General features: G+C 43.6%; 1 protein-coding gene across 1 annotated transcript in view; it reads right to left on the bottom strand.

Moving 5' to 3' along the window:
• The window catches only part of Ptpn3 (protein tyrosine phosphatase, non-receptor type 3), a gene marked incomplete at its 5' end in the record, with an annotated part of 84,757 nt that overhangs the window by 8,407 nt on the left and 54,240 nt on the right, over nucleotides 1-22,110 (bottom strand). Inside the window, 3 exon segments of the mRNA XM_013513248.1 lie at nucleotides 8,732-8,878; nucleotides 10,479-10,540; nucleotides 10,811-10,901. Of these exon segments, the coding sequence (XP_013368702.1) occupies nucleotides 8,732-8,878; nucleotides 10,479-10,540; nucleotides 10,811-10,901 (300 nt within the window).

Raw genomic sequence — 22,110 nt, 5'->3', positions numbered from 1 at the left:
TGTCTTTATGTGGTCTAGGCTGGCCTCAGATTCCTAGAGTCAAGCAATCTTCTTGCCTCGGTTAGGACCGCTGCCATGTGCCACCAAGCCTGACTGGAAAAGAAAAACATTCCCTCCAGCCTAAAGTTAGACCATCTTTAGTAAAAATTATACTTGTTTACAGTGGAAAGGTGGTACAACCAACAGACACATGGAATTTGTCTGGAAACAGCTTTTCCAGCCTTATTTTCAAATATCACAGTGGAAATCTGAAATTAAAGGATGCTGCTGGGAAGCTGGAGTTGAGAATTTACTTGGAAACAGAGAATGTCATTATCTTGGTTAGGAGCCACTTCCCAACCTTCTTGGGCAAGGAGCAGCTGCCGTCTGTAGGACTGGAGGCACAGCCTACAAACACATGCCAGTCTGTAGCTATCCGTCTGTCTCCCCTCACCTGCGCAGCAGGCAAAACCTTCTGCCCTGCAGGCTGCCCAGGCTCTGACCCACAGGATACCGGGCAAGATATGCCTGAAGTGGTCAACTAGCACCAGGCAGACCTAAAAAAGGCTTGCACTCTTAGAGTATCTCTATTCTTCAGTGAATTTGACAGGAACTGGACTCCTTCTTGACCTCTGATCAATAGATATTAGGTCTTTGGATCCAAAAGCATGGGGGTGGTAGTGAAAAAACAAGAAGTTTGTGGGGGTACTGAGTTTCAGTTCTGGTTGATCAGTTCTACTAACCAACTGCGTAATCTTGAGCACAGCTGTGCATTTGGAAACTCATCTTCCACACAGCCGCTGCTGGTGTGGGTTGGGGGAGGGGGAATTACTAAAGCTCAGTATTTTCAAAGTAGTATATGTTAAGCACCGGAGGGCCCTTTCCATGGATATTATTTTATCGTGGGCTTGAAACAACTCCCTGGGGTGGGTGTTCTGTTATGCGTGTGAGAGAACAGGCTCAGAGAATGCCCTGACCTGTGTCAGGTCATGTGGATAGGAATGGCGGCGGAACCAGAGTTGCACTGGGCAGCTATGAACACAGCCAGGTGGATATGAAATGGGAAGAAAACGCAGCTGTGCAGGTGGTGGAGATGAGACAGGCCTGGCTCTGCAGGGAGGAGAGGGCGATGGTCAGCGCAGCTGGTCAGTGGGCGACTGGCAACTGGCTGCTGACATGCAACCACGGCAGATGCTGCCCCAAGAGCTCAGAATGCTGCCTCTCTGGGAATTCAAGGGCTGAGCAGGGACTGTTCCCTTCTAGTTGCAAGTTATCCAGTGGCTTTGCAAAGGGAGCTCAGCAAGGGAAAGCTGACTGGTGAAGTAGCTTTGGACAAAATGTGCTTGTGCAGACAGAAGGAATATGCTGCAGGCTGGGCTCTTGCTGGGGGAAGAACATTACCCTGGGAATACAGACCAGATGGGGTTTTGATGGGATGGTCACTGACCCAACTGAGAAGGCTTGATGGTGAAAAACTTGCTCTCATTTTTTTGTTTGTTTGTTTGTTTTTTGTCTGAGACAAGGTCTCATTATGCAGTTCAGGCTGGTGTTGAGCTCACTTTATAGCCCAGGCTGGCCTCAAATTTGCAACGATCCTCCTGTCTCAGCCTCCCAAGTGCTGGGATTACAGGCTTGTGCCACCATGCCCGGCTTGAAAAATTTGCTTTCTTTCTCACTTAGTCAACAAGTAACCTTGATTGAGCATGCGGCACTGAGGTAGACTTGGTATGGTATTTCCTCCAGCCACTCTCAAATTTGGTGGCAGGTATATGCGTACTGAAACAAGAGAAAAGGCACAGAGGTGGGTCGTGGAGGAGGCAGAACAGGTGTGCTGGACAGAGGGGATTCAGGATTCAGGGCGATGCCTTAGGGTGCTTCCCAGGTGGGTGAGGCAAGGAGCCTGGCCAGGGCTTGAGGGTAAAATGCGCGACCAAGGTGACCTCTGGCAAGCTCTCTCAAAGCTGTGTCCACTAGGGAGGCTGCTGACGTCCTTGGGAGAAATACAAAGGCTCTGAGAGCAAGGGGTGGGGCACAGGGACTGAGGAGAGGACGGTGTGTGAGTCTCAGGAGATGGTCAGCGGGGTAGGGCACAGTAAGTGGACAGGGAAAAGAAGAAAAGGGAGCAGCCAAGGCCCATTCCTGGCTTGGGTGATGGAGCAGACGTGTACCACCAGCCAGCATGGTGGGCCCGAGGGCTGGCCTGCATGTGGTGTACACATGGGGCTGGTGACTCTGGGAACATTGCTATGTGAGGACATTTGGGTGGATGTGTCCTACGAGGAAGTGAAGAGAGAGGACTGGGGTCAGGAGGTGAAGGAGTCAGTGCCCAGCTCCATTTGCTGGACCACCCAGAGGGCAGGACAAAACGTGACTCAGAAACAAGCTCCCAGCAGAGGAGCCTTACGGCCCTGAGCACGCTGTACCAAACACACTGTAACAAAGAACGCAAGTGCTAGCAGAGCTCTGGGCAACCCAGACCTCTTCGCACCACCTCGCATCATTCCCAAGACCATCTGGGGCCCCTTAGTGTTACTCTGAGTGGCAAGCTCATTTGTCTCTGGCCGATGAGATGAGGACAACAGGATGGGGAGTCACCACCCCATGCAGAACACCTGCCACAGGCAGACCCAGGGTAGTGCACTGCCACCTTCAAAAGGATCCAAGAGATGAGCACTGCCTTCTCCTTTCTAGTGATAATGAAACTGCGGCTTAGAGGCTGCTCCAAGGTTACACAGTTAAAAGTGATGGTTCCAGAATTCCCACACCTCCTCTGACCCACAGCCTGCACCTCTAATGATTGGTAGACTGGGAAGGAAGGTTATCTGTGTTATTCCTAGATTTTACATAAATGTAAAAAATAATTTCCCTCCAGAAGAAATGCCTGATGGAAGGTGAGGGACAATGACTTCCCAACTGAGAAGCGACACCGGTAGACGAGAGCCCTGGCTTCAAGGGAAAGCATAGTACAAACCATTCTGGATGGAAGGAACACAAGGGTGAAGTTAAGTGACCCTGCACTGGGCATCTGACTACCTGGTGGTGTGAGGCTTTGGGGATGCTCTCCTTATGGCAAACCCCAGCAAAGCAGAGAGGCCAACACACACTTGCTAGGAGTCCCCACTATCAAAGGGACAACATGGAAGAAAACAGACAAGATGTGCTAGAAATTTCATCTCTCAGAAAAAGAGAGGGGCAAAGCTGCTGCCTGGAACAACTGATTCCAGAAAAAGGGCGTGTGATGAGGAGGACACAGGGACAAAGGGCTCCAGTCAGTCGGGAGTGTGTAACAGGAGCGGGGGAAACGCGCACCCTGGAATTTGGAAGACCAGCTTCTAACAAGTGATAAACAAGAGCAAGTCCCCAGGGCCAGAGCTGCTAAAGGGAAAAGGGAACGGAAGGCCTCAAGGGAGGTTGGAGCCTCTCTTCCACGATACTGATGAAGCTGCAGATGGGTTCAGCCAGGGAGAAAAGACAAGGCACAAAGAAATGTGCCAGGTCACATGGGGACCTCCGATGAGCTCAACTTCAGAGCGGACACCAACAAAAGAGGGACGACAAAGCATGGAGCAGGAGGGGCAGGACCTGGAAGAGCAGTGTAGCAGAAAGGGCCTTTGCTCCTGAGCTGGACCACGTGGAGCAAGGCAAGGAAGGGGCTGCTGTCCAGGGTGGATCCTCTGTCACCAAACTGCTCCTATGCGGAGCCCCCCTTTCTCTCAGGATGACTGTCTAGCTGGAAATGGGAAAGAGAAGCCTGACACAGATAAGCAGCCAGTGACAGCACAGAGTTGCCTGAATAGCTTGAGGCGCTGGCTCTAAGGAGTCGCATACTGAACTAAAAGACCTCGTAAGAGGGCAGGATGGCACCTCCATAAAACACTCCTTAGGAATCTGGAGCATCAGCTACCAAAGTAACAGAATAAGGGACCAAAGAAAGCCAGTAGAACATGGAATGACATGGCCAAAGGTTTGCCGTTTACCTGAAGCACCAGTGTGGGATGTCAAGTAGGGATACTGGTGGCACGTTAGGACATGTAGAACTGCACGGTGGGAAAGTGATTTTTGTCTCACGTAGTATTTCGGATTGTGCCAAGTAGAGAGGCTCAGTTTGGGTCTAGCACTACTTTAACGTTACTTTTCTAATACTTTACTTTTATTTTTATAATACAGACCAACAGTAAAACAATGCAGGACTCATGTTGAGTCTGGAAGGCAGGAGTATTTAGAATTTAGTAGTATTATTTTGTTTTGCAGTCTTTATATTTTTAAACATACCTTCTTTTTATGGCAAATGATACCAATTTCTACTTAAGAAATATCTTTGAAGGAAATTTATTACACCAAAAAAAGGTAAGTCAATTTAAAGAAAAATAGGAAGACTGCAAAACAAATACAATTGAGCTCTAGTAATAGTCATTAGGGTGGTACTGAAATTATTACTGCTGTTACTGCTAGCTAGTACTTATATATTTATTGCATGCCAAGCTTTCTTCCAAGTGGCTTCCTAAATGAACTCATTCAATTTTCCCACAACCCCACAGGACAGGTGGTATTTTTTATTCCATTTTATGCTGTCAATAAGCCATAAAGGTAGAAGTAGTAGAGACGGGATTTGAACTCAGCATGGCTTTAGGGCATGCCTTCTTAGCCTCTACACCACAGATCTAGATAGTTGCAGATACTTAGAAAAATAAGGAGGACAGTACTGTGAGCCAGCTGGGGTTCCCTAAATCCAAAAAGGGTCCATGCTAACTTCACTTCTTATAAAAACAAAATTTAAAAAATAACTAAAACTAAAATAGATAAAAATGAGACTTCTAGACAAAGAGATCAGGTGGTATCAGAGCTGTTGCATAGTGATTTCGCCTGAGCCTCTGACAGTCTCTCATGGTAACTGGGTAGAGGAGATAGAGTAACAGGAGATGAGAACAGAACTGTCAGGATTAACAGCATTCAGGAGGAGTTGCTCCTGCTTCCTGAGAACTTTATACTTTTCTGTCAGTAATTTAAATAATGAGAAGAAATTCTTACTGAGCCTGTAAGTAACACAAAGCTAGGAATGAGCTAACACAAAGAGATAAGGAAGCACTAAAGAGTTTCCTAAAGGCCAGAGCTGAGGACTGAGTCCAACCAGTGATGATAACAACAACAGAGAGCCACAGCAGTATCTGTTGAACATCTGTGACATACAGTTCTCTAAGCCCTTTACATGTACTGCCCCAGTCTTCACCAACCCTTAAAAGTAGGCACTGTTACCATCTCCACCAAACATTCAGGAGAGCCGAGGGTGAGAGACGCTACTTGCTTAAAAGGAGCCATGCTTTCAATCTAGTCTGGCCCTAGAGTGCTGAATTAAGGTTCCAAGAGTCAAGGGTATTAACACTGTGGTGACTGGGGTGGAGTTTCAGCTTCACTGGGTTTGGGATACGCCCTTGGCATTGTGGGAGCGTATTTCCAGGTATGTCTGGGTGGATCATACAGGTATTGGCCTGGGGTTTATGTCTGGTCCCTCAACCCTTATGCTCTGGCACTGTTCCCCTCTTCAGCTTTCTGGCTGCCATGAACAAAGCAACTTTGCTTTGCTACACTCTTCTGGCATGATGTTTCTGACTTTAGAGTCAGATGACCATGGACAGAAACTGTGAACCAAATTAAACTTCTCCTTTTTTAAAATTGTTGGTATCAGGTACTGTGTCCAGCAACAGAAAGGCCAACTAATACAAAAAATTGGTACTAGGAGTGGGGTTGTTGCTATGACTGTACCTCACTGTGTAGTTTAGAAGCCTTTAGAACTGGTTTGTGGACATTTGGAAAGGTTTGGAAATGTGGGCTACAGAAATCTTCAAATGTATTATAGCTTAATGGGTGGGTGATTCTAGCCAGACTGCAAAAAACCACAATATTGACAGTAAAGGCCAGGATCAGGAGGCTTTAGTCGAAAACAAGGACTCCACTGGCACATGGACTACTGGTTGTGTGTCACACCCTGGTTAAGAAATTTGTCTGCATTTTGCCCATGTCCTGAGACTATGCAAGAAACTGAGATTAAGGACAAGAAACTAGATAATCTGTAAAGGAGATTTAAAGACAATCTAACATTTAAGCTGTGCCATGGACACTACTGGCTGGTTTTAGCCAGATTTATAATGAGAATTGTGCGCAAAACCAAAAATTTTGAAAAACATAAATTTTGGTGCAGGAAAAACCATGTATAAAGTTGAGGCCAAAGGAGGTGTGGCTAACAAGAAGATTAGTATCATTAGAAAGAAAGTACTTTGTATAGGGACAAGAAAAGATGACTTGAGGGTACCTCAGGAATCAGCAAGACCTCAGCCATTGCAAGGTCAAGGTTGCAAATGTTTAGACACTTCCTTTGAGAAGACTGTCCCTGGGATTCTTGCTTGACAAGGGCCTCCTAGGGAACTGGTTCCCTGGGATTCATTTCACTGTACTCAGCCATCCAGGAACCCAGAGGCTGCTATAGTCATGACCCAAAAGGGCCCAGCTACTGCTTGAGGGGGCAGACAATCTTGGTGTTTGCCTATGTGAAGCTGGTTTTACTGACATGCAGACTGCAACAGTTGTGGAGTCAGGAAAGCTTCTACCCAGATTTCAGGGGAAGGAGCCCTGAAAGGGCAGAAAATGAAGCCATGAGACTGGGGTGCAGTGGAGACCCCAGCAAATTAATGATGACAGAAATATGGAATGAGGAAATAAGTGTGATGAGGAAGCCTGTAGAACGAAGTAGAACCAAGAGGGGCCATATGGGTTTCAATAAGCAGGGCTGTAAGGGTGACTGCCAAAGCCCTCTAGAACTGACATCTTTTCATCATGTGCTCCAGATGTCAGATATGGAGGTACAGACTTAGTGTTTATCCTGCTGGGTTTTGGTCTTTCTTTGGTCTGACTGCTTTCTGTTCCCCAACCCTACTTTTTGGAATGGGAATGTTTACTCTATGCCAGTGGTGGTGAACCTATGGCATGCAAGTTATTGTACTTTTCTTTTAAGACAAAAGATGCTAATGTAGAGTTATTTTTTCTAAACTAAAATGTCAGTATTCAGGTCTATTTGAAGTACTGGCACTTTGTAATAAATAAGTGGGTTCTGAGTTATAGTTTGAGCACTTAGTCTCTAAAACGTTCACCATCATTGCCATATACCATTTTACCTTGGGATTATGTAACTTGCTTTTGATTTTTATAGAGCTTCAGAGGTAAGAGGTTGCCTTGAGTCTCAGAAGAGACTCGGACTTCTGAAAAATGCTGGAACTGTTGAGATCAGGAAGGGACTATTGCATTTCTGGTTGTATGGGGAGTAGTCTTATTATATTAGGTCAAATTATGAACTTGCTATTGTTTTTATTTGGAGATTAAGTCTGGTTTAAGGAGATATGTTTGGGTGTGAAGTTGACAAGGAGTGAATTATGACTATTAATCCTGATATGTCAACTTCATTGGATTAAAAAATGCCTAGCAGATTAATAAAGTATGCTCCTGGCTATGTATGGCTAAGTCATGGTTTTGAGTATTATATATGGTCCTCACTCATTCTTCTCTGGCGCTGTTCTCAACCACCACGAAATAAGCATCTCTGCTTTGTCTGCCATGATGTTCCTGTTTTGGAGCCAGTTTACCATGGGCCCAGTCCCCCTAAAGCATAAGCTAAATTAAACATCTCCTTCTTTAAGTTGTGAGTGCTGAGTACTGTGCCCCAGAAAATGAAAACACTGACAAGTGCTAAGAGGAGAAGCTGGTTCAATGCCAAAATTAAGACACAGTCCACATGCGCTCTTTTGACCTTAATGGAAGTCCAAAGTTATGTTCAGATATCTGGAGGGGTATCACATAGAGTACAGGGGAACTTATTTTGTGTTTTCTCTGTTGCACAACTAAATGGGGGTGGAAGTTGAAAGTGATACATTCATTGCGGGAAGAAATTTTTAAAACGTTGGAGCTGAGCACCCACATGATAGACTCGAAGACTTGGAAGTATTTTAGCAGCAGTGGTGAGCTGTCTGACTGGGACAACACATATAAGAGCTCTTTGCTACCTATGGGACTCTTTAGAATTAGTAGAAAATCTTATTTATTGTATCAGGTGAGAAAGTAGTAGACTGTTCTTCTCCAAAGTACTACCTATTCCAACTCCTGTGTAACCTCACTTTCAACATGGATTGCTCTGGCATGCTGAACTACACACTGGGGAAGAAACCTTTGGAGACAGTGAAAAGCAGATCACTCATATCAGGTGGTTCAAAATAATATTTGATTTTGGCATGTGTTTCTGAATATACACTTCACAAGGAACATATGCAGACATATCTAGCAGGTAGGGCTTTCATGATAAAAGTACCCCTAGCACACCGACTTCTGTTATGTAAACAGTGATGTGTTTCCATGGAAAATGGTACAGTGGAATTCCTCTTACTTTTTACAGCCCTATTTAGGTGGTACACATGCTCTTTCTGTTCCAGCACTTACCTGGGGTGGGCAAAGCCACAACCAACAGACGGTTCTGAGGCAGCGAGGATGAGGCAAGAGGAAATTGCCTTCTGCTTATTATAAGAGACCCATGCCTGAGGTCGACAGGAAGAAGACGGAGCTTCCTGTCCTTGGGGTGTCCATTTGGTCCAAACAGGAGATTTATGGGTCACACTGGGGCTGGACTGGCACATCTATTCTAGCCCTGGGATTCACGTTCTGTACAGCACAGTGTCACACTGCACACATTTGAATTGGAAATCACGCCACTTACCCGCCCTCGCTCTGTGAGAGTTGTCAACATGACAATCAGTGACAACTTCTGATCCCAGACGACTTGCCAAAATTGTGCACAGGTATGTGGCAGGGGCCCCTGAGTGGCAATATACTTGTTCATAAGGTGAGCAGCAGGAATTTCCATCTGGTAAGAGGTTGGTAAAGTATTAGAGTCTGTGACTGCCACAAAGTAGACAAAGGTCTGCCTTTCAAAACTGTTCTTGCTGACTTGTATCACACCAGAAAAATCAAATGAGAAAAATCAAAGAAAAAGTTATTTCTAAAAATTCTTGTGAAAGATTTGACAATAATGCCAGCATTAAGATCTTTAAGATTAAACTGTATGGTACTTGGTCGGAACAACCTAGAATGTCCCTTTTAACAGGACAGAGTTTAAAAGACTTTGATTGTCCTATCCTAAATATAACCAATTATCAGCCATATGCACTTTCAGCAATCGTCACCTTAAGTCTTTTCCTATGCAGTATTTGCTACCAAAATTTGTTTTTATTTACTTGCTTTTTAAAGTTTTTTTGGAATATACTTCATATGCCATGAAATCAGAGTAGGGACTATCTTGTGTAAAGCATAAACAACAGAGAATTATAACAACTTTAGCCACACCTTGCTTTCTGCATGCCATCTAATGGTTGTATCACTAAGTTGGTCAATCTTGACATCAAATGCTGAAATGCTTTAAAGTGACATTTCTTTCATTCTGTTCCATTTTCCCCTTTTCCCCTCTGGACTAAGTGCTTTCTGAGAAAGCACACTCAGAACTCTCTGAGCTTCACATTGGCACTGTGGCCCACCGTTCTTAGGGTGGAAGGTGAATGAAGGATCCCAACTTGTGGATTGGTTAGTGGTTGAGCTAATGGCTTCCTTGATCCTGGATAACATGGAAAGACCAGACCTTTTGTAGGGCTGCTGCTTCACCATTTCTGAACGCTGAAGCGAGGGCCCATGTATCCAGTCTCATAGATGTTTTAGAATAAGAGGAATCATTGGGCAGATCTTTTTTTTAGGGAAGTTCTAGATATTTCGCTGTAACTTGAGATGATATCTGAGAAATCCTGTTTATTTAGATCAGGGTTTAGTAGACTCTGGCCTGAGGGCTGATCTGTCTGGCACCTTGCAAACTAAGTGTAGTTTCCAACATTTGTAAATGGTCACATTTTAAATGCAAAGACAAATATTTACTATATGGCCCTCTACAGAACAAGTTTGCTGACCTGAAGTTTAGATGAAACTGAAGTTCACAGAACTAAAGTTCGGATGCATTTTCAGAGGAAAAAAAAAGAATTCCTTTCGTCCAATGTGTAAGTAAGCCTTTTCCTTTTTCCTTTTTGGATTATATATATGAGGCGGTCTTATTTTTCTTATTTTTAGGCAAGCTGGCATTAATTACATGGGAGAAGCCACAGAAAGTTACTAACACACCACTGGCAAAACCAAACACCTTACGGGCAACTGCCCAGTACAAAAGCATGTGGACGACAGAATGAGAAACATAGGATACATTTCAGTCCCATCTGCTCTTAGCTTTGTGGCTTTTCAAATTATTCCACCTCTCTGAACCTTAGTTTTCTCCTCTGTGAGATCAGACTACTCCCCTTCCCTCACATGGCTGTCCAGCTGAAATGTGCAAGAGGGCACTTGGTCAGTTACAACGCACCCCTCTGGCTGTTCAGGCCCTCCTTACAATGATGAGCATGCTCTCTCTTACACCCAGATTCTTAACTTACATTCACATAACTTGCATTAATATAATCTTCATGTCCCTGCAATAATACCCGGGTGGTGTCATCTGTGGGAGAGAGGAAAATTTACCGATTATTCTGAGCGTTATTTTTATCACACCAAGTAAACAAGGGTTCAGTTCCCAGCCCCATCTGCAGCTCTTGCCTCATTAGCATAAACACTATTCCCCAACTGTTCAGTCTGAAATGGCTGCAGCAAAGACGGCGGTGTTTACAGACACACTGGAAATCGTTCCAGAATACCAGGCAATCTGTTTTAAAAAGGGAAACATTATCTCAGTGCAGGGGGGGAAGGAGCGCTCATGTTAGATACTCACAAGGCAGCACATCTTTATATCGATTTTTATCCAAATTCTGAGGCAGCTTTGCATAGGTGATAGCCAAACCTGGCTTCTTTCTGTAAAGTTGCTGTATGACAAATAAAGAGGTAAAAAAAAAAAAATCACTGCAAAAAACAGCTGTGAAGGAAGCATGAAGGAATACTTTTAACGGTAAAGTTTACCACGCACGGCCCCAAAATCTTAACATTTTAAAGTAATTATACGTTACCCATTAAAAGACAATCTTGCCAAAAAGAAATTCTCTAATCCTAGGAGAAACCAACTAAATTCTTTAATTTTAAAAAAAAATTTGAGGATTTTGAGGGGAAAAAAAGCCAAAGGCAGGGGTGAGTCACAGATAATGGATCCTGGTAAGTAAAACCTTATCTTTATGACAATTATTTGACAAATGCTGAAAGCATCTAGAGGAGGAAAAAAGAACTGTCTCAAAATTAAATGGAAATCATCTATCTAAATTAGTCTGAAAATCTCATTTCCCTCTGATCTGATGCAGTGAACCGTATCCTCTGCTCAAGAGTAAGAGCATCATTCATCATTTCAGAAGTATATTTCTTCAGTGAAAACATTTACCCCAACACAGCAAGCTTCATTTAAAGAGCTGTGTCCCTATATATGCAATCACTAACCCAAAGTTTGAAACAAACCATCTTTGCCCATCTACCAGCATGCTACAGTATCTGCCAGGATTTTCCCCCCAGCTGTGTGGGAGGTATTACCATATTCTTATTTGGTAAGTGGCAGCCCGAGGTTAAATGCTTTGCCCAGGATCACAGACAGGAGGATGAACTCAGATCTGCTGCCAAGGCTTATGTTTTGTTTTTGTATAGCTATTTCTTCCACTTTGGCAACTAGAGCTAAGTCCCTTTTCACTGGTGGTTCTTACAAGCAATCTGGGAATTTAAAAGCAACTTTTTTTTTTCAATTTGGAAAGTAGTATTTTTTCTTTTGCAGAAAATTTGAGAAATTCATACAGAAAAAAATTATAAACTATTTCACAACTCTGAGAGGACCTTTTCATATATTTTTCTAAGTTTTCCATACATTCATACATACAAATGTACAAATATATATATGAATACATATAATACATGTATACATTACATTTTTTTTGGTTTTTCTGCGGTACCGGGAACCGAACTCACGACCTTGCGCTTGCCAGGCAGGCGCTTTTGCTGCTGAGCTAAATCCCCAGCCCCTATACACTACATTTTTAAAAACAAAAAGTAAGACTGAACTATGTACTGGCATTTTTCACCTTACATTCAATGGAAAGTGAATGCCTTAAAAGAAGACAGTACTCTTTAAAAAATGTTTCCAAGTCAAACAAATTTGGCGAATATTCACCTTGTGTTCTATAAATCTCTAACAAGATAAATCCTACAATGCATAAGCTTGTAGGATCAGCTCAAGCTAATCTGGCTATGTAGGACCTCAGCATCTCCCAAGAGCCTCTTAGAGATCGAGTGCCGTACTGCAATGCAAAACCCATTTATTCATTGCAAAGTGCCCACACTGCAATTAAACCTGAATTTTAGGTTTTAGTTTAGAAAAAACAACTCTACACTAGCATCTTTTGTCTTAATAAAAAACACAATAACAACTGTGCCATAGGTTTGCCACCACTGTGCTATCTTGTCCATCCTGGGCTCAAATTTGTGATTCTCCTGCTTCAACTTCCAAGAGAGCTGGGATTGCAGGCATGTGCCACCTTGCCTGGTTTAATAATACTCTATCTTTTACATTTACCAAACGTTTTGAGTTTCTAACCTCTCCAACAGCTCAGGTATTGACCACCTGTACAGTTTCACCTCCTAGCAATCCAGTCGCTGCTAAACAACTTTCTACACACCTGCAGGCTCTAATGGACTCTGACTTCATTCCCAAATAAACTCATCATTTATTGGAGGTTTTGATTTGACACTGGCAGAAGGATGACATCTGAGCCAGCTACCTTTATCTAAATGGCATTTTAGTCCTAATTGCATGGAGGTATAATCCAATTAAGCTGAGGTAACTTATAAATCTAACCTGGAAGAAGATTTTATATATATATAATTTTTTTTAAATAACAAAAGTGTAAATACAATCAACTTGAAGTCTACCAGACCAGTGCAGACCTAGCAAAAGGCTTTAAGTAGCACAAACTTTTAAATGTATCTCAGTAGTAATGATCTATTGACAGGATTATATAGTACTCAAAGAAATGTACTATGTCACTACTCAAAAAATTATAAATGTGCCCTCTCTGGGTTTCATTTAACAGAAATACATAATGAATCATGTCAGAAAAGTTTATCTATGGCAAAATATTTATTTGCAGAAACACATATATGGCTGAACATTCCCCAATAAGGAAAGGTGTTGACATAATTATGGTACAGTCATACTACAAAATTCTGTGCAAATAATAAGAGTAAAAACAGATTTATAAGGACATCCACTCTTCTACGCTGAAGTTAAAACTGCATGTTATCAAATAATACACACAATGGTGGTAATATACACCAGCACATGTAGTATATATAATGTGCATATGCACAATCCTCTGTGCACATGTGCACTTGTGTGTGTTATGTGTACTAAATGTATTTTCAGGAGTACTGAAAAAAGTATGGAAGGATATGTGCCAAACTGTTGTTTGTAAATTATGACTAAGAGGCAGAAACTGAATAGGATGGAGGTTGGGAGATTACTACTTTTATTTTGGCTACTTCTGTATTATCTGAAATATGACAATGACTATGTTTTGAATTCAACTAACGAAAGTGAGAAAAAGGAATATCACAAAATACATATATTCAAAAATTATAGAGTACAAAAATTTCAGGGAAAGCTGGGTGGACACATTTAAGTTTGTTCAAGCTTTTTGGCCTTTAGAAGCTTTGACAACATACTCATGTTCACATCCACTCTGCAAGGGTTAACACTGAGCAGGACTGAAGCAATCCGTGGGAATGGGATTCAAACACTTTGTCTCTGAAGTGTTAAGAGCTGGCTTTCCAGTTCCTTTACAGAAACCACACCTCCCCACACTCTGCAGGCTACTGTGCTGGTGGGCAAAAACCCTCTCGGATATGAGGGAGATGGAGTAGAAAGGGATGTGCTGGAAATAGGTACGTCTTGGGAGGGTCAGGGGCAGAGGAGAATGAGTTGAGGCTTGATGACATTGGCCAGAGTTCAAGATGAGGCTTTTAAAGGAACTATTCACTGGACAAATACAATTTGCTTTAATTATTCCCAGGCAGCAGGTATGTGAGGCAGACAAGGGCTCTTGGTAACAGATTCCCTAAACCCCACCGGTGCTATGATGGGGTCAGCCACGGGGCTGTAAGGTGGGGTCAGAGATGAAGGGTTATAAAACCACTTAGGCTTATACGAAACTATTCATTTTTGTGTCCTAAAATGCACTGATCTGATCCTACCAGAGTGTCATTCTAAGAAGCTCTGAAACTAAGGGTAACTTATGAAAAGCATGGCTGAGAGGGGTTGCTAAGGAACAGCAGTACTTAAATTACAGCATCAATATCTCTAGCTCTGGCCTTCAAGACAAAAACTGAGGTAGAGGAGCTGTTGCTCCACAGGGCAGCATGGGTAGTCCAGATCAGAAGCCGGGAATTTGGAGTTCAAATGTTTCTTCTTTTGTGTCGTAGAGAGGCATCAGGGGAAGACTCTCAGTGGCCCGCACTTGTCAGCCGAAGTAGTGAAATCTAATCATCACATCCCTTGCACAAGGGTTTCGGACTCACAACCAACTCCAGTCTGAGGCTGCTGGCATAGGAAAGGAAGCACTCCCTGGCACCTCCAAGGCTGAGAACCCAGGGAGGAGGAAAACAGGGGAGGAGAAAAGGAATTGAGGGGACCAGGGGTAAGGAGTGAGCAAACAGGGAAAACAGAATCATTTTCACGCCCTCACCAATAACCAGGTTCAGCTTCAGGCAGTGGCTTTTTTGGTTGTTGTTCTGGGGGTTGAACCTAGGTCTTTTGTAGTGAACCATACTTTCAGCACTTTATTCTTTTTTTGAGGCAGGGTATCCTTAAATTGCTAAATTGCCCCTGTTGGGCTTAAAATTGTGACCTTCCTGCCTCACCCTCCCAGGTGCTTGGATTATGGGCATGCAAGACTTCATCCAGCTCAGGGCAGTGACTCTGCAGACAGCTCTTGACTGTCTGCTCCCTCTGTCAATCACTGTTACCTTAACAAAGATGGGCATCTTGATTGTTTTGTTGACCACTACAGACGCCTAGGCCACCAGTGTGCCTGGCAGATAGGAGGTGCTCAATTAAAAATACTGTGGAGGGAGGGGATCATGGCATCTACTTGTAAAATGGGGTGCAAACTACGTGAATAAAGCATGAGAGACGGCAGACTGGGCTCTTAAACATGGCGCTATGTAATTAAACTGAGAACTCAGTCTTCATAAAAAGCCCAAGAGGTTGTTTTCCTAGTGCCACCTATCATAAGCATCTTTTCCACAGTGGAGGCATCCAGTCTCTCTGTGCTGTCCCAGCCAGAGGACAAGAGGCAGTGTTTAGAGGGCACCTGGTGCGTCTACCTATCTTCTCATAAAGATGTACTACACTGAAATGGCTGCTGGTAATTTTGAGATTTTCTTATGGTTTAGATTTTAAATGTCACCCAAAGGCCCACGTGTTAAGGTCTATGGGGTTCCCAGCAGGAGGTAGATCCTGCAGGAGGGGGAACTTTGTGGAAGGAAGTTAGGTGACGGGGGCCATGTACTTTAAGAGGATACTAGGATCCTGGCCTTTTCCTCCGCCTCTGCTTGCCACCAGGAGGTGAACAGGTTTGCTCCACCACATACTCATACCAGGGTGCTTCTGCCTTGACCCAGGCCCCAAATCAACAGAGTAAAATGACCATGAGCCAAGATAAATCCTTCCTCTTTTTAAGATGACTGTCTCAGGCATTTTGTCACAGTGATAGAAAACTGACTAATGCAGATTTCAACAATGCTATTTCAACACACAGCCCCAGATACACATTCTGCTGCCATCCTGGTCAGTACTCCAGCAGGCCTTTTCACACATGTACAGTGGGGCAACATGTCTTTTAAGGGGGTGCCCAGCATTGAAAACATGCAGGCTGCCTGAAGGGTCATCTAAAGGCCTGTGCGTTCCATGTATTTCAGACACACAGTACAGCTAGTTTTCCTCCCTTAAAAAAAAAGGAGGGGGCGGGGGACCTATTTGCAAAAGCTCTTAAAATGCACTCTTTTTAGGGATGGATTTTACTCCTGAAGGTATAATTACTGTTGTGGTTGATATATTGTATCAACTTGAGTCTAGAAGCTTAACTAAGTAACTCAGCAATTCTACATCCTGGGGTAAAGAGGACATGTGTTTGCTGCTCTAGGATGTTGTTTATTGTGTCAACTTGCAAAGTCTGAAAGTTCAACTAAGTGATTCAGCAGGGGGTGATTCAGCAGGGGGCCAGGGTTCTTACTTTGTAAACCTCCTCAGCTTGTGGAAGAGGAGGGTGAGGACAGCATGGAGGTGGTGTGGGTGTGGACGGATAGCCAATATACAATGTAAGGGAGGAAAAGAGGCTTGCTCACACCCTTTTGTTCTTGCTGCTTTTGTTGTCTTCTGCTGCCTTAAAGTGTTGCCCCTGTGCCATGCCACTCTGCCTTAATGCCAGCTGATTATGGGCTGAAACCTCTACAAACTGTGAGCTAAATAAACCTTTCCTTCCTTAATTTTGGGCATTGGGTGTTTTGTCTCAGCAATGAGAGAAAAATAACCAAGACAATTTGGTACCAGGAATGGGGTCATTGTTGTGACTATACCAGATCGTGTGGTTCAAGAGCCTTTGAAAATGGCTTGTTGGAAGAGTTTAAAAAGGTTCAGAGATGTCACCTAAAAGAGTAGTGCTGGAATGCCCTAGGCTGTTCTATAAGAGAGATTTTGATTAGAGCTCAAAAGACCAAAAGGCTGATAAAAATCCTGCCAGTAAACTCCAGACTTGGGAGGTTTCTGCTGGGAAGGGCTGTATTGCGTGTTCGACTCCAGCTGATGTGTGTTAAGGCTTGGCAGAAAGTTTGTCTGCATTTTGCTCATGTCTAGAGAGTTTGCCTGAGACTGAGATTAGGGGCGGTGGACTGATTAACCTGGCAAAAAAATTTCAAGGCAGTTAAATGTTGAGGTTGTGGCATGGAAGCTTTTAGCCAGATTTATGTTGAAAATCAAGAGCAAAGAGCCCAGCAGGATGATTTAGAATGTGAGGTTGGCCAAAAAGAAAGCTCCAGGAAAGCTGTAGAGTATAAAGATAGAACAGAGAAGATCTTGATTACTGAGGAAAAACAAAACAAAACAAAAAAAAAATCAAAAAGATGGCCTGAAGGCATCACAAGAAGCAGCAAGTCTTCACCCTTTGCAGCCTCAAAATTGCAAAAGTGAAAGACTCTGCTTTGAGAAAAAAAAAATGCAGAGAGCTATGTTCCAAAATGGCAGCAATGGCTGCAACAGATTCCAAAATGGCAGCAGCACAGAAAATTTGTTCCTCAGAAACAGGTTCAGAGTGCTCAGTGATTCGGGCATTTGACCCCTACAGCCAGGAAAAAAAAAAAAAAAACAAAACCTGGTTACTGCTCCAAGTGGTAGCAGACTTTGTCATCACCCATGTGGTGGTGGTTTTAGGCCCACTTTGCTCCCTCTTTGCAGCCTTTTGCAGACAATCCACATTTTTGGCTTTTTTAAACTTTTGGGGTCTCTACTGGATGTCTGGCTTTTTACTTGCAGCTTCACACACTGCCTGCTCAGGGGCACACTGCCTGGCCTCCCAGGCCTTTTGAAATCGAGGTGGAAACCTTTTTAACCTCAGAATTCGTGCATTCTGCATGAACCTAAAACCACCACCATGTAGATGTTGTCAAAGTCTGCTACCAGGTGGAGCAGTAGCCAAGTGCCATAGGGGTGGAGTCATGCAAGCCCTCTGCAGCTCACGATGTGCCACAGATTGCTTCAGATGCTAGACACAGAATTATAGGACTTAATGCTTGCCCTGTTAAATTTTGGACTTGCTTTGGTCCTATTTCTTTGTATTCCCGTTTGTAACTTTTGGAATAAAAATGCTTATTTTGTGCCATTAAATGTTGAAAGTGTTTAGCCTTTCATTTGTATAGGGGCTTGCAACTAAAAGTTTGCCTTTTATCTCATAGGAGACTTGGTACTTGGACTTTTCACAGCAATGCTAAAACTGTTAGGACTTTGGCAACTCTTGCAGATGGACTAAGTGCCTTTTGCATAAAGCGACATGCATGAGTCTTTGGGGGTTCTGATGTAATATAACGTTGATAGACCTAATACTGGTTGTAAGGACTGTTACATCTGTGTTATAATGTTTAAGTTATAAAATGATAAAAATAATGTTTTTTTTTTTTATCTGAAAACTGGTTTACAATGTGTCTGGTTGCCAAGTTGACAAGGGGTGGATTGTTATGGTTGATACATTGTGTCAAACTTCAGGAGTCTAAAAGCTTAACTAAGTAACTCAGCAGTTCCACATCCTGCTCTGAAAGGGCCTACATGCTCTTGCTGCTCTAGGATGTTGTTCATTGTGTCAACCTGAGAAATTTACAAGTTCAACTAAGTGAATCAGCAGGGAGCCAGGGTCCATACTTTGTAAACATCCTCAGCTCTGGAAGAGGAGGGCACGGAGATGGTGTGGGCCTGGGTGGACAGCCAATATACAATATAAGGGAGGAAAAGAGGCTTGCCCACATCCTTTTGCTCTGGCTGCTTTTGCTGTCTTCTGCTGCCTTAAAGCATTGCCCCTGTGCCATGCCACTCTGCCTTGGTGCTAGCTGATTACGGACTGAAACCTCTACAAACTATGGTCTAAATAGATCTTTCCTTCCTTAACTTTGAGTGTGGGTATTTTGTCTCAGCAATAAAAAGAAATAAGACAATTACCCTCACTAATTTTGACACACATCATCTGAAACCTCTCATAGTTTTCTGTGACCTTTGCCCTTCCACATGCTACTCTGTAATTATCCCAGGAGCCAGGGAGTCTCTTTACACTGATAGTTGATATAATGGCAACACAGTAGTCAGGTAAGGAAGAACAGCAGTCAAAGAGAGAAGCAGACGGCTTCTGGTTTGATAGAGCTGGAGAATGCTGAAGGGGAGGGTCAGGGGTATGAGATAGACATGACCTCTGGTGGTCTCTTTGGCTACTGCTCTAATTCATCATTCTGGGAAGGTGCATGTTACCTTGCCATGTTCTTCATTTTCTATCAAATAAGTTCCGCAAGTCTCCAAAGATGTCTTAACAGTGAACAAGAGGGCAAAATTGTACATCACCCGGTCTTTGGAGGGGCATGGACATGAGATTCTTTTGTTTGCTGGGAAGCTGGTTCTTGAATTATGGACAGGTTAGCATCACGACTTAGCTCTAACTCTGAATCAAGTGCGTATCCTTCACTTTGCTTAAATAGGAGCCTTCACTCGGGTGAAGTGTGGATTAACTGCAAGTTAGTCTCTGGAAAGAACAAGCCTATGGCTGAATGGATGCAATTCTTACAGGAGGAGAGTGACCTGGAGGTGGAATGGACTTAGACCCAGCATGACCCCAAGTTGGATGCTTTATATGGGAGGAAGAAAAAAAAAAAAAAAAAAAAACACAACTTGGCTAAACAATATACAGCTTTTGGGACGTCTGAGGCCAACCACCAACGGTGCCAAACTGCTCAGTGTCACTATGGAGGGAGTGGTTGCACTGGAGGCTGGGAGAGAAGGTGGTGGCACCTGGCAGTGGCAAGCTAATGCCAGGCGTCTGCATTTGTATGTATGTATTTCAGCCAGGTCTCCCTATGTGGCCCAAGCTGGGCTCAAGCAATTCTTTTGTCTCAGCCTCTCAAGTACAGACTATAGGCACATGCTACAAGGCTGGCTAGATTTTTAAATATAGACTGTAATTCTGGTTCTATGTTTGACTAAATCTGTTCTATACAAGTCCTTTAACTTCTCTGATACTGGAAGGAGGGGAATAGCTCACTGGTACAGTATGTACCTAGCACGCAGAGGCCCTAGGTCCAAGCCACAGGATAACCCAAAAATTTAAAAAAAAAAAAAAAACTCTGGCTCAGCTGAGACAACATATGTGAAACACACTTTGTAGATTCCAAAGTGCTCTAGAAATGCTAATTATTATTATGCGTGAATTTATTACAACTGGAACCAAATGCTTTCTGGAATGCATTTATAGTTGTTTACAAAACAGCCAAGAGAGGGAATTCCCTTAATGAAAGAGTGGGTTGGGCATGTTTTACAGGAAACCAGCTTTCCATCCATCCTAGGAGGGGCTGTCTACAGTCTGCTACCCTGGGGCAGGTGCTTTTCGTCATGGAATGGGTGGTGTGGGCACCTGCTGGGGACCAGCCTCTTCTTCCTGCTCCTGTCCACAGGGCACACCCCCCATCAGCAATCTGCCCATCTTCCAGTGGCACTGGAGAAGTGGGTCAAAGGGGGGCCAGGTGAGCTAGGACTCTGGAGTCAGACAGCCCAGCGTTTCAAGTCCGGAGCTATGTGAGCATCCCCCCTTGTACAGACTGGTCATGCTCTTTAGATTCTTGGAGTCTCTCTTTGTTCCTAAATAATAACAGCTATTACTTTTCATGGCATTCTTATCATGCAGCAGGTATTATATTAAGTATTTATCTCGTCTACACCTTACACATCAACCCACGAGATACTCAATGCCTACATGGGGAAGTGGGGTCACAGAGGTTAAGAGACAGAAGTCAGGATTTAAGGCCTCTCTGGTTCCATGCAGCTAGGTAGCCTCTAGATCTTTGCTAGCTCCGATGCTTTACTACTACTTCGATTAACTATCGTGTAGCTGTTGGAAACTAGGAGATGCATTATCTCCTAGTTTCCAACAGCTACAGGATAGTTAAGAGAATACTCATTTGAGTTCGCTTTCTGGGTTCCAATCTCTCTGCCTTTTACTAGGAGGCATTGGGGAAGTCATTTCATATTTCTGAGACCCTATTTCTTCCTCTCTACAATAGGACAATGACAGCAGGAATACAGGGCTGTGTGAGGATAATGTAAAATGATGCCCTTTATAGCTTTTGGCACATAGTAACTGCTCATTAAAAGGCTCTTCCCTGTAGGCATCCCATCTAACCCAGTCTCCTCAGCATTTCTCTGCTCTAGCAGCTGTGGGAGACACTATCCACTCTGTAACAGTGGAGTCCATGCAACGTTCTGCTTAGCCTTGGGCTCCTTGAGGGGCAGAGAGGGATAACTGGAGAGGGCTAGGCTCTGGGGATCCTGCCAGCTCCATCACAGGGCAGACCTTCTCTTCTCTGCTCAGTATTCTGGAATTCTGCAGGAGACATTACTTAAAAAGAGTAAGAGTTTCCCATTTAATTTCTAGGAAATGTATAGACCAAATGAAAAAAATGGGCACATTTTAAAAATTTTAACCCTGAAAGGTGTACATTCTCCATTTCTTTCTTGTGCTTTCACCTGACTATGACTTCCAAAGATAATGCTTCAGATGGGCAACAGTGGGATGATGCTCCTGGTACAGTTTCTTCCCTCTTGTCCTCTGCATCTGCTTGTGGCTCACAGTCTCAGGTGATCTTGTTAAAAGTACCCATCAGGTAGCTGTGGACTGCGCCCCAGTTTGACAAGCTCGCAGGAGATTTCATAGACGCGGTCAGAGGTAAGCCTTGGAGAAACACTATTCCAAACACGGGGAAGTGTGGGTATGTCTAAAAACCTTTGAAAATTTCTTTTTTAAAGTGCTGAAAAACACTTTAAAGAAAATCTTATGGGGGGGCGACTGCTATGCATACAAACATGTCAACACCTTCACCACCTTGGTGAAGGTGGCTTTACGGAATACTACTTAACACCAAGCTTTGTGTTTTTCCTCAAGAAGAGCCCACAGCGCCTCCTTGTGGACCACTGGATCAACTGGAACAATTCTTCCTGGGTTGATGGCCTTCCCTCTCTAGGAGCTAGCTTCCAGGATTCCTTGCTGTACCAGCCACCCCAGCTAGGACTCTTTCCTTACGTGACCGGACACCTTGTGAGATCTTCATTCAGAACATGATCTTTCTAGGAACCCTCCCCTCCACATTTAATCCCATCTATGCTTTTTATTCCCACATCTCGCCCCAGAGGAGCTTCTGGAACCTCCTTTCCTCCACCTGCCATGGGACTTCTGCTCTATATAATGAAATCACTCCCTGTCCTGGTCTTCAGCTGTTTCTGGGACTCAAAATACATGCTCCCAAATATAC

Source organism: Chinchilla lanigera, unplaced genomic scaffold, assembly GCF_000276665.1.
Source record: "Chinchilla lanigera isolate Chin_1 unplaced genomic scaffold, ChiLan1.0 scaffold00018, whole genome shotgun sequence".
Taxonomy (NCBI): domain Eukaryota; kingdom Metazoa; phylum Chordata; class Mammalia; order Rodentia; family Chinchillidae; genus Chinchilla; species Chinchilla lanigera.
The sequence above is the reverse complement of the archived record's forward strand: the minus strand, read 5'-3'. Positions and strand labels throughout refer to the sequence as shown.